This window comes from Muntiacus reevesi, chromosome 9 (genome assembly GCF_963930625.1).
Source record: "Muntiacus reevesi chromosome 9, mMunRee1.1, whole genome shotgun sequence".
Classification (NCBI taxonomy): domain Eukaryota; kingdom Metazoa; phylum Chordata; class Mammalia; order Artiodactyla; family Cervidae; genus Muntiacus; species Muntiacus reevesi.
The window spans coordinates 12,814,617-12,835,234 of record NC_089257.1 but is presented as its reverse complement, the minus strand read 5'-3'; the positions used below and the strand labels follow the sequence as shown (position 1 = coordinate 12,835,234).

Below are 20,618 nucleotides of genomic sequence, written 5' to 3'. Positions count from 1 at the left end.
AGAGAGGGAGGTGGCGGGGGGATTGGGATGGGGAATACATGTAAGTCCATGACTGATTCATGTCAGTGTATGACAAAAGCCACTACAATATTTTAAAGTAATTAGCCTCCAACTAATAAAAATAAGTGAAAAAAAAAGTAGTCTGGGAAGGGGACTATCATTTGCCAGATTAACATTGGTGGCTACTCCTGTAGTCACTCTCTACCTTGGCTAAAGAATTCATTGTTATTCACAGAATTCTTATCTCAGAACAAATAATGGCAGTCTTACACCCTTCTTGTCACTACTCAAGTTTGAAAGTATTTAAGGTTCCGATCTGTAACAGATTTCAGTTCAGTTCAGTTCAGGCGCTCAATTGTGTCCGACTCTTTGCAACCACATGGACTGCAGCACACCAGGCTTCCCTGTACATCACCAACTCCCAGAGTTTACTCAAATCCATGTTGTTTGAGTTGGTGGTTCCATCCAACCATGTCATCCTCTGTCGTCCCCTTCTCCTCCTGCCCTCAATCTTTCCCAGTATCAGGGTCTTTTCAAATGAGTCAGCTCTTCACATGAGGTGGCCCAAGTACTGGAGTTTCAGCTTCAGCATCAGTCCTTCCAGCGAACACCAAGGACTGATATCCTTTAAAATGGACTGGTTGGATCTCCTTGCAGTCCAAGGGACTCTCAAGAGTCTTCTTCACCACCACAGTTCAAAAGCATCAATTTTGTGCTCAGCTTTCTTTATAGTCCAACTCTCACACCCATATATGACCACTGGAAAAACCATAGTCTTGACCAGATGGACCTTTGTTGGCAAAGTAATGTCTCTGCTTTTAATGCACTGTCCAGGTTGGTCATAACTTTCCTTCCAAGGAGTAACAAATTTAATCCTACATATATTAGCAACAAAATCCCATCCCACCTCATGTGATCCTGTGTACTATTTCTTAGTTTTCTATCCATTATCAATGCCCCAGGCATGATCAAGCTATTCTCCTTCCATCAATTGCTTGTTATTGCCTTTTTCTTTAGAAAATGTCTTTGCAACCATCCACTAGCTTTTTTGAAATTCTACTCAGTTTCCAAAGCCTAGCTCTTTCCTAAAATTCTTAGTCAGAATTAATTTTTCTATCTCTTCATAAAACAATTGTTTTAAAAAATTCATTAACTGTTTCCTTTATCCTAGAAATTCTTATGGCAAATAAATATGAAGTTTTTCATAAATAAACATGGAGGTGGGTGTATATTTAATCATTTTTAAAACCTACAGTTTCTACCTTTGGACAAACCTTAATAATTTTGTGTTGAGTAAGTTAACACATGATCGTGAATATGTTTTTATCAGATATTTTATCAGATAATTTCTAAAAATATCTGGGAGAAGGTGGGAGTGGGATGTTCTGAGAGAATAGCATTGAAACAAGTATACTATCATGGGTGAAACAGATCGCCTGCCCAGGTTGGATGCATGAGACAAGTACTCAGGGCTGGTGCACTGGGAAGACCCAGAGGGATGGGGTGGGGAGGGAGGTGGGAGGGGAGACTGGAATGGGAAACACACGTAAACCCATGGCTGATTCATGTCAATGTATGGCAAAACCCGCTACAGTATTGTAAAGTAATTAGCCTCCAACTAATAAAAATAAATGAAAAAAAAAATGAGTTGAGCTGTGAAATAAGAGGAAACTTTCTCTCAAAATAGTCCTGCCTAGGTAAACAAGCTTCCATTAAGGTAATCAAATAGAGGAATTTTTCTGGAAAAATTCATTTTTTGTAATAGATTACTCAACCCAAGATCATCAAAAGAAACAATAATTTTGGCTATGATGCAATTTCCAAATCAATGACTACTTTTACATGCATTCTGATTTTTGAAACTCAATAATGAGTGTCATATTTCTTTAATACTCAGGAAAATTTATTCAACAATTAAATTTCCTTTGAACATCTACTTGTAGAATGTGAGATAGAGGAGTCTTAAAGTAAGGAATCAAGGCTTCAGATCCAAAGATTTTAAATAAATCACTGATATAAATAGTACTCTTGACTCTGGATTGAATATTCTTAAACATTTTATAATATTTTATTTTATTATTCAAATAAAACAAACTAAAATCATGTTAACAATTTCCCATAGTAAAAAGATAATTAAATATGAGCCCTTCAAATTTTCAGGTAGTGATTCTTCATGCTTATGAATAAAGAAAAATACACGGTAATTAAACTTTGGTATTCTTTATATTCTTTGTATTTATTTGGCAGTTCAAATGAAGAATCACAAACATATAGGAGAGACAATAGTTCAATTTTACTATTCATTCTTCCCAGGAAGTACCATATTCATAAGAAGATTAAAAAGCAGGGATATTTTTCTGGTTTTCAAATATTAAAAAGATGGAAAATTCATTTGAAAAAATGTAAATTTTTGAGATTGCCATATATTCTTATTCATATTTTGGAGTTCCAATATCATCTATGATAACTAAAAATTTCATTTCATCTTAGTAGTTACAAAGTGGCAAGACACCATAATGTTTCTCCATATCACCAGCTCTGCAGAAAACAACTGATGCTGTACACAAATCTATGCAAGATCACATATATAGGCAAAGGTAGCCACATAAGCATGCATTTTGGACTTAACTAATGACAAATACATGAAACTACATGAAAAGTAGGTAATCATATGGATGTAATGGTCACAGAGAGCAGTAGGAACAAAACCTTGAGTTACCAGGGGTGTAATCATATTATACTCTTCAAATAAGTTGGGCAAGGAAATGACCTTTTTTTTTTTTTTTTTTTTTTTTTTCTTTTTTTTTTTTTTTTTTTTAAATATTATTTTATTAGTTGGAGGCCAATCACTTTACAACATTTCAGTGGGTTTTGTCATACATTGACATGAATCAGCCATATAGTTACATGTATTCCCCATCCCGATCCCCCCTCCCACCTCCCTCCCCACCCGACTCCTCAGGGTCCTCCCAGTGCACCAGGCCCGAGCACCTGACTCATGTATCCCACCTGGGCTGGTGGTCCGTTTCACCATAGATAATATACATGCTGTTCTTTCAAAACATCCCACCCTCACGTTCTCCCCCAGAGTTCAAAAGTCTGTTCTGTATTTCTGTGTCTCTTTTTCTGTTTTGCATATAGGGTTATCGCCACCATCTATCTAAATTCCGTATATATGTGTTAGTATACTGTAATGTTCTTTATCTTTCTGACTTACTTCACTCTGTATAATGGGCTCCAGTTTCATCCATCTCATTAGAACTGATTCAAATGAATTCTTTTTAACGGCTGAGTAATATTCCATGGTGTATATGTACCACAGCTTCCTTATCCATTCATCTGCTGATGGGCATCTAGGTTGCTTCCATGTCCTGGCTATTATAAACAGTGCTGCGATGAACATTGGGGTGCACGTGTCTCTTTCAGATCTGGATTCCTCAGTGTGTATGCCCAGAAGTGGTATTGCTGGGTCATATGGCAGTTCTATTTCCAGTTTTTTAAGAAATCTCCACACTGTTTTCCATAGTGGCTGTACTAGTTTGCATTCCCACCAACAGTGTAAGAGGGTTCCCTTTTCTCCACACCCTCTCCAGAAATGACCTTTTTAAACAAAATGTTAACCAGAAAGTGCGAGATTGGCAGATTGGCAAAGTGACAGGCTGTTGAGGGTGTTAATCTCAAAGTGAGGTCTAAGTTTTCAACAAGAAACAGAATACAGGAAAATAGGAATAAGATGAAGAAGCAAAGTTGCAAAATTGAACAACCGGTCAATTTCAGGAGGTTAAAATCCTTCTTTCTTGTCTGATTTATTCTGAACATTTCCAGATGAAATTTTCTAAGAAAATAAAAACAGATTTATTACACATGAATAAATTATACACACTTATGATACCATCAGTATGTTAACACGATGTCTAATTCTTTTCACATTATAAGAGTTAAATTGTAGTTTCCACTTTGTAAGAGTTCTCTATACTTCTATCTATCTTCTATCTATCACATACCTATGTTTTAGGAAACCCTGACTATGTACCAGACTAAGTAATGGAGAAATAATTGCTTTCGAACATCATATCTGACCTTAAGGCACTTACTTAAAAAGGGTTTCTAGGTGGCTCAGACAGTAAGGAGTCTGCCTGCAATGCAGGAGACCCAGGTTTGATCCCTGGGTTGGGAAGATCCCTTGGAGAAGGAAATGGCAACCCACTCTATTATTCTTGCCTGGAAAATCCAATAAACAGAGGAGCCTGGCAGCTTACAGTCCATGGCGTTGCAAAGAGTCAGACACAACTGAAGGAGTTAACTTTTCACTTTTTTAAAAACAGTTTATAGTGTCACAGGAAACATAAGTTTTAGTTAAATAACTAAAATTGTAAGGGTATTATATCTAAAAAGTAATAAATGCAATAATGGAAAATAAAGAAAGCTATGAGAAGAAAGGGTTTAAAACAAGTGAGCAATTTTCTATTTAATAATAAAAAATGAGTTAATTTTATTGAGGGAGTGCAAGTTATGTCACAACCACTGTCCTAAATATTTTAGGTATTACTCCATTTCCTCTACACAGCTCCCCTCTGACAAAGCACTGTATATTAATCTCACAGATGCGAAAACTGGGGCAGGGAGAGTTTGAGGAACCGGCTCAGTGAATCTGATACCAGAGTTCATGCTTTTAACTGTTAATTTAGCTGACAAATGATGGAGTCAGGATCTGATTATCAATCTTACTTTATTAAACGTGTTGAATTTGTTACAGATAATAAATAGAATGTCTTCTCATAGTAGGCTATATGATTCAGCATCCAGCAACTGTTAAATACCTGATCAATAACATTATTGGGAGACCGAAAATGATAGCTTTATTCATTGCGTGGTTTTTGTCTTCAAGAAACTATAGTGAAAAAAGAATGGTTTAGTTGATTAAAAAATAAAAGCAATAAACTTGGAAGTGAAACATATTTGAAATACTCTTCTAAGTTATGCGATTTTATGAGTAATCTGTCGCCTCTGTACGCTCATCTCTAAAACAGGGACTATAATACTGAAATAATATGTCGGTGATAACATTAAGTGAAACAACAGATATTAAGTTGGCCAGAAAGATTCGTTCAGGTTTTCTGCCACATCTGATGGAAGAACTCGAACGAACATTTTGGCCAAGCCAATATTGAAACAGTGCCTGATCTTTGAAAAGTATGATTATTTCTTTCTCTCTCCTCCATGTGTACATGTGTTAGTGTGAAAGTCTAAATATTCTTCAGATATCCACTACTCTGAAGAAAATATGTATGAATAAAAATATTCGACTTATAGCATTATTGTTCCCTGGAATATGCAACTATTTGTTTAAATACACCAGGACTGGTTTTCACTAAAGAAAGCTATCAGTTACAGCCACTGATCTTCCTGATAGGTGGGAAGGAAAATATAGCTATGCTACCATAGTCATTGCTCCTTAGGAAAGTGAATCAGATATGCAGATAATACCACTCTAGTGGCAGAAAGTGGAGAGGAACTAAAGAGCCTCTTGATGAGGGTGAAAGAGAAGAGTGAAAAAGCTCGCTTGATTTGAGAGAATAGCCTTTAAGCATGTATATTATCATATGTGAAATAGATCACCTGTCCAGGTCCGATGCATGAGACAGGGTGCTCAGAGCTGGTGCACTGGGATGACCCAGAAGGATGGGATGGGGAGGGAGGTGGGAGGGGTTCAGGATTGGGAACACATGTACACCCATGGAGGATTCATGTCAATATATGGCAAAAACCACCACAATATTGTGAAGTAATTAGCCTCCAATTAAAATTTAAAAAAAAAAAGCTGACTTGAAACTCAACATTCAGAGAACTAAAATGACGGCATCCAGTCCTCTCAATTATGGCAAATATAATTTGAAAATAAGTGACAGACTTTATATTTTGGGGATCCAAAATCACTGTAGATGGACATCACTTTTCTGACGAAGGTTCATATAGTCAAAACTATGGCTTTTCCAGTAGTCATGTATGGATGTGAGAGTTGGATCATAGAGAAGGCTGCGTGTCAAAGAACTGATGCTTTTGAATTGTGGTGCTGGAGGAGATTCTTGAGAGTTCCTTGGATAGCAAGGAGATCAAACCAGTGCATCCTAAAGGAAATCAGTCCTGAATATTCATTGGAACGACTGATGCTGAAGCTGAAACTCCAAAAATTTGGCCACTTGATGCAAAGAGCAGACTCTTTGGAAAAGACCCTGATGCTGGGAAAAACTGAAGGCAGCAGAAGGGGCCGATAGAGGATGAGATGGTCGGGTGGCATGAGTTTGAGCAAGCTCTGGGAGACGGTAAAGGACAGGGAAGCCTGGCGTGCTGCAGTCCACGGGGCAGCAGAAGGAGAAGAGGGTGGCAGAGGATGAGATAATTAGATAGCAGAACAACAATTCATGAAAGTAGTGGGTGAAATCCTTTTCTGTGTTAAACTTGTGTGAATGAGGGCATAAATATGAGCACCATGTTGCTAGTGTTATAAACATCAACGGCAATGTGGGTCACCTGAATTTCTGAACAGTACTGTTGTCTTAAAAATGTTTCCTCAGAGTCACTCGGTCCTTTCAAAAACTTTCCTATATATGTAAAAATGGAGACATGCACTTTGTTCACTTTCAAAATGGGCATTTTTTAATGCTTCAATCATTACCGAGTCTTTATTTAGTGTCAAGCCTGGCTAGATTGTAAAGGTAGAGACATGGATTCTTCAATCACAACGCTTGAAATAATAAAGGGACTAGTTTTACACAACTGAAATTGTTTGCATGCTTAAAAACAGTAGATCTCTAGATATTTAAGTAGAATTCTACAAGCTATAAACTGAAATTGAATGTTAAAAGTTAAAAGAATAATTATTTATTTGTATGCATGTTTTAACAGAATTTATAGGCAATCTAACTTTCAAATTAAAGTTATTTCAAAACAATATCTAGTAATGAAAAGATTTAAATAATTGTACAGGATAGCATGGAATTAATGACTATAAAAACATTACTCTGCAAGAAATATTGAGCAAAAATAAGGTCTAAAGTGAAAAGGATGCTTTGAAATACAATTGAGAAAAAAAGGTGTCAGTTGGGGGGTAATAAAATTTGTGTCATCCTTTTCCTTTGAAAGCGACATCCGACACTGACTTTGTTCAGACGCGGCCTGGTGTGACATAATACTGGACCGGGACTTATGGGGACATGTTGACAGGTGCGCAGAAGATGAGCAAGTTCCTGCTTGTGCGATTATAAGACTCACTGCAATTTACTCAGAATAAATCGATTCCTTCCTCTATAGCATCAGTCCTTTCATTCTCTTTATTTATTATTTCTTTATTATAGCACTTAGCAAAATTTTTTTGACTTGTATCTCTATGGTTTCATAAAATTGTGCAACACTAGTGTTTCTTGCAGTTTCACTGGTACACGAAGCAGTTTTGGCTCATTGTAGATACCCACTAAACATTCATCAACTTTGCCTGGGCCATGGAACTTCAACTAGTATTAATATTTGCATCTTTAACATTAAAATACTTACAGGTAAGTCACCATAATTAATTATCAAATTGGATATACAAGAATTGATTGTGACAAAGGACAATTGTGGGTGAAGCTTGAACTATGGTATCGACAGAAAATACCTGCCACATCCTGAAAAAATCGATTAGAGAGGAGAGAAAATAGACTAGAGAGGAGAGAAAGCGTGAAAACCATAGGAGGCTGGAATGACGTTGATTAACTCTACAGACGGTACAATTCCTCCAGAGGCAAACCCTCAATCTTTGTATGAACCATTCTTTGTTTCAGGAGTTATTACATAAAAATAAATTGTTTGGAAATTTTTACTTCCCATTATGGCCTAAGGAGGAAAATGTCTTTTTGAAAATGACTGTCACAGGTGGCGAAAAATAAATGGATGTCAGTCATGGACAAGAGCGTGCCATCATGCATTGTCCCCCTGAGTTAACAGCAAGTCTTATCAGCAGCTGTGATCACATTTTCTCAACCGTGTGTTCAAAGCACCTGAATGGTAAGTACCACAAAATTATAAACTACTAAAACTTAGCTCACCATAGTCAGCATGTGTTATTAGCAGTTTTTTATACATGGCCATGCCATACATTGATTTGTGGATATAGACAAATATTCTGGAAATATAAGGAATTGTTAATAATGGTAAATTTAAGAAGTGAGAATGGAAGATCAGAGTGGGGCAAAGAGAAGGGAATCTTTTACTTTATATTCTTTTAGATATTACACGTTTTAATGAGAATGTATAAATGTTTAATATAAAATTAACATATATATATACTCAGATATAAATGTAAAAGTGAAATACCTACAAATATAATGCCCAGCCTTTGACACGATTCCCTGGTGGCTCAGACTGTCAAGAGTCTGCCTGCAATGTGGGAGACCCAGGTTCAATCTCTGGGTCAGGAAGATCCCCTGGAGAAGGAAATGGCAACCCGCTCCAGTACTCTTGCCTGAAAAATCCCATGGGTGGAGGAGCCTGGGGAGCTACAGTCCATGGGTCACAAACAGTCAGACATGACTGAGTGACTTCACTCACTTTACACACCATGCACTCTTGTGTCAATGTGAAATTATAAGCTGAGTCTTTAACTAGTCTGTCATAGCTTACAGCTTTTAATCATGGATTTAAAATTGACATTTCAGGAATGCACTAAAACTTGGATCCAGTTCCCATAAATATAACTTTTATTTAATATGTAAGGAAAAAGACACTGCAATTTTAGTTCAAAAGTACCTTTCTTCTGATCAGTTTCTGAAAGGCTCGTTTCACATCCTTGTTCCTCAAACTATAAATGATGGGGTTCAACATAGGGCTTACAAAAGTGTAGAAAACAGCAATGATTTTGGACTGCTCCACTGACTGGTCTGTGGGAGGTGTAACATACATACAGAATAGGGTCCCATAAAACACAGTCACTGCCGCCAGATGGGACCCACAGGTGGAAAAAGCTTTGCGCCTGCCTTCAGCAGAGTGCATCCTCAGGATGGCAGTGAGAATGAAGATGTAGGAGATGAGGATTATGAGAAGAGAGTTGGAGAGGTTAAATCCGGCCACCACAAACATGGACGTCTCCTTAATGTAAGTGTCAGAGCAAGAGAGTCGAATGAGGGGTGGGTCAGCGCAATAGAAGTGATTAATGACATTGGAGCCACAGAAGGTCAAGCGGTATGTCCACATGGTTTCCATCAGGCCACTAAGGAACCCGTAGGTATATGAACCAGCAATCAGGCGAATGCAGACCCCTTTGGACATCTTGCTGCTATAAATCAAAGGATTACAGGTGGCCATGTACCTGTCATAAGCCATCACAGCTAGCATGTAATATTCAGTAATCACCATGGCAATGAAAAAATAACACTGGATTAAACAAGCAGTGTAGGAAATGGTTTTTTTCTCTGATAAGAAGTTCACCAGCATCTTGGGAGTCACGTTAGTGGAATAGCACAAATCCAAGCAGGACAAACTGGCAAGAAAGAAGTACATAGGGGTGTGGAGGCGCGAATCTATCCTGATCAATAGCAACATCCCAAGGTTCCCTCCTACGGTGATCAGATAGATCCCCAGGAACAGCACAAAGAGGACGGGCTGAAGATCTGGACGCCTTGTTAATCCCAAGAGGACAAATTCAGTCACCAAGGTGGAATTTCCTCTGCCCATTTTCTTAGGTGTCAGCATTGTTCCCTTAGATAGATTAAAATAAGAAGTGAATGAGAAGTCCATCATACATTTCTCCTCTTTCTTTCTTGTATCCCCTTTCTCTCTATTTCTTCTACCCTCAGTCATCCTCACACATAGCTATTATCAGACATAGTCTAAGACTGCAGGAGGTAAGACTTTGAATAAGGTCATAACCCCTAATAGCTGGGTATATAATGTGCAGATGATTCCCAAACAGAATGGCTCCTGTGTCTCCACCTTATTTCGGAACGCGGGAATTATGACCCAAAGTTTACCTTAAAATGGCTTCAATCACCAACTGTTACTTACAGATTGCTACAAAATTGTGGATTCATCATTGGTCTCAGGGATGGTTCTGGACAAAATGGTGAACATGTTTGGAAACACTTTTGCAGTCTTTAATAGTATGTGCGTATTTACTTGTTTATTAGTCATGCCGCATGCAGGATCTTAGTTACATGACCAGGGCTCAGGGACCTGGCCTGTGCCCCTGCAGTGGAAGCACAGAGGCTTAACCACTGGACCACCATGGAAGCTTCTAGTATGTGCATTCTTAGAAATTCAAACTTTGAGAATTGTATCCCCACTTACTGTACTGTTGTTGCTGTTGTTTAGCTGCTAAGTCATGCTCAACTCTTCTGTGACCCCATGGGCTATAGCCTACCAGGCTTCTCTGTCCATAGGATTTCCCAGGCTAAAATACTGGAGTGGGTTGCCGTTTCCTTCTTAAGAGGATATTTCTGTCCCAGGGATTGAAACTGTGACTCCTGCATTGACCAGTGGATTCTTTACCACTGAGTATTAAAGAGTCCCGCACAATAGGAATCTGAAGAAAAATTACTGAGGCCCATTTTACTGATCACTCATCTCTAACTCTTTGCTAACCCATGAACTACAGTCTGCCAGCCTCCTCTGTTCACGGAATTCTCCAGGCAAGCATACTAGTCTGAGTAGTCTTTCTCCTCTCCGGGGGGTCTTCCAAACCCAGGAATCAAACCCGAGTCTTCCACACTGCAGCCAGAGTCTTTACAGTCTCAGCCACCGGGGATGCCCCATTTTCCTAGCATATCCCTTCAATACAGGAGGTTGCAGCATTCCTATGTGAATAGACCAAAGGCAGAGACTCCAGATCTGGAAATAACAAAGTCCTGTATGAATTAAAGGAAGAGTTTGTCATTCAGAAGAGCTTATATGAATAAAACAAGAGAGACTTGGATAGGGGAAAAGAGAAGTGGCAAAAACTTAGATCATAGTTTTGTTTGCTTACCCATTTATTTATTCATTTTTCATTTACCCAAGATAGCACATAAGGAGTTTATAGCATACAAAATTTGGTAGCTTTGTGCTACCAGTGGAACAGAAATTTGACCCTAACCTTCCTAGCAGTATATAGTTCAATCAGTCCAATATAGGTCAATTCATATAATAAATAGTTCAATTATCTTCTTTACAGACTTACAATGTTCAAAAGTTAAAAACAAACAAACAAAAAAACCTAATCAACAGAGATAGGATCATTCTTAATGCAGAGTTTAGATGATACTAATTATAATGAAAGGATTATACTTTCAGGAAAAGATTATCAGTTCAGACCATATAGATGATAATGAAAGAACAAAATGAGGAATTCTTGTTCCAGACTTCTCATTACAGATTCAATATATTTTGATTGTGGATTCTCAATGTTGTCATTTTTTTTATAAGCTACATACTACATAAGATAAGAAGCAAAAACTGAAATTCCTGTGGGAGCCATTTAGATAAAAACGGTGAGCATGTGCCTGTGAGCCAACTCGCTCTAGTCATATCTGACTCTTTGTGGTCAGAACCCCTGGACTCCAGCCCAGCAGGCTCCTCTGTCACGGAATATTCCAGTTCAGAATACTGGAGTGTGTTGCCACGCCCTCCTCCAGGGGATCTTCCTGACCCAAGGATGGAACCCGTGTCTGTTAAACTTCCTGCATTGGCAGGTGGGTTCTTTACCCCTTGTGCCACCTGGGAAGCCCGTCAGAGTGATTACAAGAATGAACTTAAGTGAGCTAGGTGGTGGTTCCCAAGATAAATGGTCAGCAGCCGCTCAGGATGGTCTAATTTTAACTGGTCACTCCAAGTTGTGTGTTCTAAGATCCTGTGTGTGTGTGTGTGTGTGTGTGTGTGTGTGTGTGTGTGTGTGTGTGTGTGTAAATCTCTATTTTTGTCACTCTTTGCAACCTCAAGGGCTGTAGCCCACCATCCTCCTCTGCCATGGAATTCTCTGGGCAAGAATACTGGAGTGGGTTGCCATTTCCTACTCCAGGGGGTATTTCTGACTCAGAGATTGAACCTGAGTCTCCCATACTGCAGACAGATTATTTATCATCTGAACCATCTAAGATCTTAAGTGAACTGAAGTGAAGTGAAGTCGCTCAATCATGTCTGAATCTTTGTGACCCCATGGACTGTAGCTTACCATGCTTCTCTATCCATGGGATTTTCCAGGCAAGAGTACTGGAGTCGGTTGCCATTTCCTTCTCCAGAGGATCTTCCTGACCCCGGGATGGAACCCAGGTCTCCCACATTGTAGGCAGATGCTTTACCGTCTGAACCACCAGGGCCGTCTTACGAGCTAAGATCTTAAGAGTTTCCAAATTTAAAAAGATATTAGAATTTATTGTTTTCTATATAAAACTTACAATATACAGTATTGGCAAATGATCTGAATTTTAAACCTATTCTTAACCAGAGCATGACAAAAGAAATCTGTGTGCTTGATCTATTGAAATGCAGATTACAATATATTGCTAGAGGTTGACTGAAGCACCCTCAGAAATTAGCTACTTGAATCCTGTGATACTTCCAAGATGGCATATGAGTTAGTCACTATAATAAGGCAATCTTTGTACACAAACACCAGTCAACCCTGCACGTACGCGAGTCACTTTGCAGGGAAATAAAGGTGAATGGTAAGAGTGCTTGCCTTGAAAGTTCTGCTTGGTGTCTTCACGGTAAAGGAGATAAAGGAAGAGAAAAATAACATTAGAAGTGATTAGTTCAATAATAAAGACTTGAATGGAGTAATTCATCATGTTCTAGAATCAGTATATGGATCAAAGAATAATAACATTTAACAAGAGCTTGAAGGAAAACTAAGTATTTTCTACAAGGACAAGGGTAAAGGGTACTTTCAGATAGAGTGACCATGCAGAGACAAAAGGCTTTCAAGAGAAATCAAATAAACCCATGCCTATATTTTCAAGGATGAATTTTTTATAGTACAAAAGAAAATATTTTAAATAAAATGCTTTTATTTTATTGGCAAACAGTCAAATAAACTGAAAGTCCCCATAACAGGCTAAGAAGTGTGAAAAACCTGGAAAGCTACAAGGTAGCATATCTGAATTTTTCTGGAATGTATGTGTTACACCCAAATTATGGAGATGTGTTAGATCCAACATTTTCTGTTAATTTGTCAAAGAAATAATTTGCAGGGTTTAAATCTATAGTTTTGGTCTTTGGGGGGAAAATACAATAATTAGAGAATCAGAGTTTATGTGAATAACAGGAGTACTCTTTCCAGAGCACTTGGATTTCTCTGGCTTATTGGTACAGAATCTGCTTGCAATATAGGTAGACCCAGGCTCAGTCCCTGGGTGGGGAAGATCTCCTGGAGTATGAAATGGCAACCCACACCAGTATTCTTGCCTGGAAATCCCATGGACAACGCAATCAAGGGGGCACAAAGAGTCAGGCACGACCAAGACTAATTCTTTCACTCACCAGAATGACGAGTCCACTTGGAAAGTATTCATTTAGAATATACAAAGCTTCCATTTCAATGGCATAAAGATATTTATCTAATCTTTAAATCTCTACACTTATAACTTAAATACTAGCACCTGTTTGATCACTGTATTGCATTTAATAACTAATAAAGATAAAAATACAGCAAAGGTTCCTATAGACAAAGCTATGGTTTTCCAGTAATCATGCATGGATATGAGTTGGACCATAAAGAAGGCTGAGCTTGGAAGAATTGACACTTTTGAACTACTGTGCTGGAAACTCTTGAGAGTCCCTTGGACTGCAAGGAGATGAAATTAGTCCATCCTAAAGGAAATCAGTCCTGAACATTCATTGGAAGGACAGATGCTGAAGCTGAAGCTCCAATACTTTGGCCACCTGATGCAAAGAGCTGACTTAATGGAAAATATCCATATACTGGGAAAAATTGAAGGCAAGAGGAGAAAGGGGCAACAGAGGATGAGACGGCTGAATGGCATCACTGACTCAATGGACATGAGTTTGAGCAAACTTGAGCTAGTGATGGACAGAGAAGACTGGCATGCTGAACTTCATGGTGTTGCAAAGAGTTGTGCAAGAACTTACCAAGTGAACAACAAAAGACAAAAACATATATAATCGAAAATAAAAGAGAGAATTTAATATGACCACTTCCCACTCTTTCCTTTAAATAGGTTCAATGGCCGCACTCCACAATTTGGGGGGGTGGGGGGAGGAAGCTGTATTTTGATAGTAGTACTTCCTCCATGCACGTGGTTGCCTCAATTTTACAAAGCAATTATGCTTTTCTATTTTATTTTACCTTTATAAAAATCCTGCAACTGAGATAAAGAAGATGTATTAATAATGAGGACAATGGGGCAGAGATAAACATGGTTTGCTCTAACCTGAGCTTTTATATTACTATTTTCAAAACTACTCAGCAGGGCTTCCCGGGTGGCTCAGTGGTAAAGGATCCGCCTGTGAACGCAGCGAGGTGGGCTGGAGACGGTCGCTGGTGGGCGGCCCCACGAGCTGCGGGGCGGCCACGCCTGTGCACGGCAACGACTGTGAAGGCAAAGGTTTTAAGCGCTTTCGAGCATTTATAATTTTCACACATTTTACATTGTCTGTGTGGAAATTAGTAATACTAAGCTCTTTTTAAAACCATATCTGCCTGAGTTTCCCCTCCTCTCCCTTTTTTCACCTCTATTATCCCATCCATGACACACACTATTACCAAGAGTGCGCTAATTACATTTTTTGTCTAACTCACACTTTAACGGCCTGTGGTAACTAGAAAACATAGTTCTCAACATCTCAGTTAAAAATTCTTTGACAACTTAAACCTGCATCTTGCAAATAAAAATGGCATTAAAGAGTGTTGATAAATTCATTTGTTGCTTTATAGCTAAAGCCCATTTCTTTTTTACCCACTGAAAATATTCGAACTTTTAATAGAAATTCAGTTCAAGATTAGTTCTGTTTCCATAAGCAAATGCTTATAGAGCTTGAGATATGTCAGAGACTCGTGTCTAATGCCTATGAAAATGACCTTTGATAGCTTTCCATTTAATTTTTACTGCACCCAGTATTTCCTGCGGTTAGAAATATTGTTTATTTGATACTTATCAAAGTGATAACTAAATTTATCCTCCACAACTCTTTCATTTTTTTAACTCCTTTTCTGATATGGAATACTAAGTAATTTGTATCAAATGATTGAATCAGCTATACCTCAATACGAAACAAAAAGTTTAAAGCTTGGACAGAAATTATTGGAGACATTGCTGAACTAGTTTTAAAATAACCATGAATATTTTGCTCTCTGTTGGAGAAATATCACACACAGACACTAAGCAAATTTCAGTAAAGCAAGGAACTAGACATCCTTCTAAAAACGGTATTCTCATGGGACATCGATATCCATATTTTTTTTGTTTTAATGTCCAGTGTGAAATTCTGGGTCATTAATGGTCAAGGTAGGTAGTAACCATATTTTGAAAGAAAAGTTACTTTTCTTTTCTAGAGAGATATAACTGAAATAAAATTCCACATCAGGTTTCACTGGTTCAATAATGTGAAACTGTTTTCCTCTGGATTGGAACAAACCAGAATAAGCTGGTAACAGAGAAAATATAGATTTGTTTTTATCCTAATGAATTTTGATTCACAAGGATATTGATATCCATATGTGTTTATACTTTGCTACGTACAGATGTAAGAAAAAAGCTTTACTTGCAATTTAACAGGAATTATTGATCCAAAAACCAGAGGTGGCTTTTATGGTAAATTGATAAACATAGTAAATATACGGTAGTATCTTGGAATTCCAAGTTTCCTCTTCTCCCTCACCAAGAAAAACAAACCACAACAAAAAAAAAATCAATCAGTGAAAGTACAAAGTTCACCTCTTCAAGTGACACTGTTACCTGGAATACTACTGAAATGTTTATAGGAGTAAAGCTTGCCCCCTTCCGGGTACATTTAAAATAATGTAGCAGACTAACTTTGAACTGTTGTCACATTTGGTAAAAATTTTAAGTGCCCAAGGCTACAAGTTTGTGGTCTTTTAAGATGAAATGAGTAGGAGAATAGGGTATACTGAAGCCAAGAAAAGGACAACAGAAAATGGAAGTAAGAGTTATTGAAATTCAGTTTCAGTCTAGAAACTATCTCAACTGGTCATAAAGACATAGATAAGTCTCTAAGAATATATTGGAAAGTGATGATATTTTAAGACAGTAAATGAAGAAGACAGATAAGTCATGTAGTTGATGGACTCAGGCATCTCAAGTGAATATAAATTTCCCAAGGAGAGCCGCCCGTGTCTACTGTGCCATAATAAACTCCCCCTCTTCTCCCTCCTTTGTTTTTCCAGTCCAATATCTCACAAATGTAAGGACAAGGTACATTATCTGATTATAGTACGCATAGTGGTTTCAGACTACCCAATGTTATATTAGTAAATCTCTCTTGAGTCTTCATTTAGAAAATAATCTTTTTATCTTGCCATTGATGACTTTCTCCCATGGACTTCAGATTCCTCATCTATTCAATATCAGACTTTATCTAAATTATTTTAAATGAGTTTTATTTTTTGCTAGAATGAGTATAATTCCTGTTGAATCTGTCTTTCTTTTAAATTACTTCATATAGTTTTTTTTTTTTTTTTTTTGGGTGGATGGGTGGGATATTCTTTCAACAGTTATTATTCTAAAAATGCTTATATGATTGTCAGATGCTCATTGTAATATGGTTACTCAATGTCTGTTAAATTACTGAATGAATAAAAATAGTGCTATTTGTAAAATGATGAGTATAAACACAGATCAATCTAAATAAGAAATATATGCACAGTGACTCATTTTAACTAGCTAAGAAATTAAGATAGCTTTCAAAACTGCTTTTATTGTCATCTGACTCCTACTGGATGAAGATCCAAAGCTGAAACAGTGAAAGTGTAGGTACAGAAGTCAGAATTTTCATTCCTACCTGACCCAAGGAAAGCTTCTCTCAGAGATACTAGTAGCCCATGTGATGAGTTTGCTAAGAATGATTTATACTCACCTCATAATTTGGAGCTTTTATCCCTAAAGCATTTTTCAGCACACTCTGAAGAAATAATTGCAATGCTATTGCAAGAGAAATCTCCTGAGAAATCTTAATTTATATGGATTTATACTCATTAGAGTCTTGGCATTTTCACCATGACATTGCATCATTTTGTAGTTATTTTGAACTTATGGCTTTGGATTATCAAGAGATTTTTGCATTATTGATCACCACTTTTTTTCAATTGGGTCAGCAGAACAATTAATAAAGATATAAAATGGTTACGTAATTCATACAGTATGATGTTTCTGTGTTATCATTTCAGTCTGAATGGTGTTTTTATAAGTGCTTTTCCCTAAACTACTACTGAGTGAATGCTTGTTAAAAAGACGTTCATATCCAGAATAAAGTGATTAAATTATAAGAGTGATTAAATTACAGGGAGAAAAATCCCTTGGACAAGATATCATAATAAGTTGTAATAAAGTCAGTGCAAAGTGTGAGGTCCAGGTGTTGGAAAGTAATATTTTATGGAAACCTGGTGAGCATGTAACTTAGCAATGCTATTTATTAGACTACAAAAGAAAATATGCAGGATAAAGGTGAAGATAGCATGACTGCATTTTCTTCCAATTTACCAAGTATTCAATTATTATCTCATTCAAGACATTTAAGACAAAGATAAAAATGGTATAAACCATGTGCTTAAGTAGTTATTAGTCTAACTGGAAAATTTGGAGACAGGTGAATCTTTCAGTAGAACATATCATCTGAAGGATATATTGAAATCAAAGCTGTTACTATTGGTTATATTACATAAATATATATATATATATATACATATATATATATATATATATGAAGACATATACAATGGTATATTATTCAGTAAAAATAAAAGAGGGTAACTCCCATTTGCTACAACATGAATTATCCTTGAGGATATTACATTAAGGGTAACAAGTCAAACAAACAGAATGAAAAGAATTAATTACTCTGATCTTTTTGTGGAATCTACAACATCAGACTCACAGAAGTATAGAATGGAACTATGATTATCAGGAACTGGAGGTTAGGTAAATGGGAAGAAGCTGGCCAAAGGAACAAACTTCCAGCTATAAGACAAATTCTGGGAATCTAATATACAGCATAGTGATAACACTTAACTATATGATGTACATGCAGAAGTGCTAAGAGAGTAGATGTTAAAGGTTTTCACCACCAAACAATAACAACAAAAAATTGTACTTGTGTGAGATGATAGATGTGACAACTAACATTATTATGATCATCATTTTGTAATACAATATATCAAAATATATACAATATCACTTCTTAAGCTTATACAATAGTTTATGTCAAATACAAGCAATAAAGCTGGACAAACATAGTCCTAATAAATTTTCAAAGTTAAAAGCATAAAATATATCATCTCTGGCAACAGAGATAAATTAAAAATACATGATAAAGAAATATCTCTTTATATCCCAAATATATGTTCATTTAACACTGTCATCTAAATAGTTCAGAAGTTAACAAAGGCACAGAAAAAAAGAAAAGAATATATTGCAAACTCAGGGGTAAAAATATAGCAAAGTGAATGACTTTCAGCTCAAGCAATACATATGTGAAATATATAAAGATTTTATGTCAGAAAAGAAGCAAGACTCAAATCAATATTTCAAATTTTTGTTTAAAAATCTAGAAAAGAAAGTAAAAGCTAATCCCAAAGAATCTAAAATTTTCAGATCAATGGCACAAAAAGCATTTCTTCTTTCCCTAAACCTGAGTATGTGTATTTACACTTGCAGAGCTGAGGGAGAAAGTAGGTCCCTACAGATCAGAAGCCTCAAACGAGATCCACAAACAGCCGTCTGAGAAAAGAATGATGATTATATTCTTCTCTCTTCTCATTCCAGACTGACCATCAAACAAGTGCATTCATACGAACCAGAAAAACACTACCGTGACCCATGGTTCACAGTTTTACTTAGTAAGTTGGGGGAAGAGTACAGAAGGTTGGTCTTCTTAAAGATTCTTAGCCCCTCAGAACAGATGGTAATAAAAAGAGAATAGATTCGAAGGACTGAGCTCAGAGCATGTGTATCCTGTTTACCACTGTAAGCAGTAAGAACATACCAGCCCTCCAGGGAACACCTAGTAGGAATTTTCACTTAGAAGGGGCTCCTCAAAATGTAATGACTTCAAAGTGCCTAAAATTTGATTCTAAAAGCAGTTTTGAAATAGTTGATCTGAGGTGCAGAATTCTATGCTTCATTTCTTTCTTTTTTTTTTTTTTTTTTTATGCTTCATTTCTAACAATATCCAAGGAAATGTTATTACCGCCAACCCAGGTAAATATTAAAGGGCAGCAGTCTAGACTAAGTACAGCTTATTTATTCTCAGTGGGAAGAACAACTGAAACACAGACACAAAGAATATGAAAATTGATCTTATTAATGTAAAGACATTTGAGCCAAAGATTAAGAGTTACAGTTTAATGGAAATTGAGGCATGGCCATCTCAGTGACTATATTTCTTCTGAGGACTCTCTTCAGTGCTTGTTTAACATCCTTGTTCCTCGGACTGTAGATCAAGGGATTAAGTACTGCACTTACAAAGGTGTGGAAAACAGCTGTTAGCTTGGGTTCTTCCACTGTCTTGTCTGCTGGTGCTCTTACATACATGCTGAAGAGGGTCCCATAAAACAGGTTTCCAGCCATCATCTGGGAACCACAGGTGGAGAGTGCCTTGCACCTTCCTTCTGCTGATTTGATCCTGAGGATTGCAGTGAGAATTCAGGCATAAGAAATCAGGATGATGATGAGGGAGCTGGCGAAGTTGAAGCCTGCTGATATCAACAAGGCATGCTCTTTGACATAAGTATCAGAGAAAGAAAGCTTAATGAGTGGCGGGTCAGCACATTAGAAATGGTTGATGATGTTGGATCTAAAGAAGGTCAAGTGGAAGGTCAGGATGGCCTGGAAGAGACCGTCTGAGAAGCCATAGACATAAGGGAATGTGGCCAAGCGCATGCAGACACACCTGGACATCTTCACACTGTAGTGCAGAGGGTTGCATATGGCCACGTAGTGGTCATAGACCATTGCTGAGAGCATGTAAAACTCAGTGAGGAGAAGTGCTGTGAAAAGGTAACTGCAAAGCAGACAGCAAAGCTGATGGTCTTCTTCTGTGATAACAGATTAGTCAGCATCGGTGGGGCTGCAGTAGGGGTATAGCACAAGTCTACAAAGGATGATTTGTGAGGAAGAAGTACATGGGTGTGTGAAGGCGAGAGTCCAGTCTGATTAGCACCATCATGCCCAGGCTGCCTAGGAGGATGATAAGGTAAATGACCAGAAACAGCACAAATGGAAGAGGCTGGAACCCTGGGCGATCCGTGAGCCCCAGGAAAATGAATTCTCTTGGTGCAGTGCCATTGGTGAGGGGCATTTTCTGCACTTGAAACAGATGGAATCAGAGATATGAAGGTACATTTTTTATTACTGACTATTGAAATGATTTTTATCTACACCTCCAGATCATTCAAAATGAATAATATTGTAAGCTGATGT

At 37.4% G+C, this 20,618-nt stretch overlaps 1 protein-coding gene and 1 pseudogene across 1 annotated transcript; both read right to left on the bottom strand.

The window, feature by feature from the left end:
* Positions 1-8,769: 8,769 nt before the first annotated feature.
* LOC136175669 (olfactory receptor 5M5) lies at positions 8,770-9,726 on the bottom strand. The gene has a single exon (XM_065945918.1). The coding sequence runs from the start codon at positions 9,724-9,726 to the stop codon at positions 8,770-8,772; it is 957 nt and encodes a 318-aa protein (XP_065801990.1).
* Positions 9,727-14,424: 4,698 nt separating this feature from the next.
* LOC136175668 (olfactory receptor 5M11-like) lies at positions 14,425-20,496 on the bottom strand (annotated as a pseudogene).
* Between the last annotated feature and the right edge of the window lie 122 nt (positions 20,497-20,618).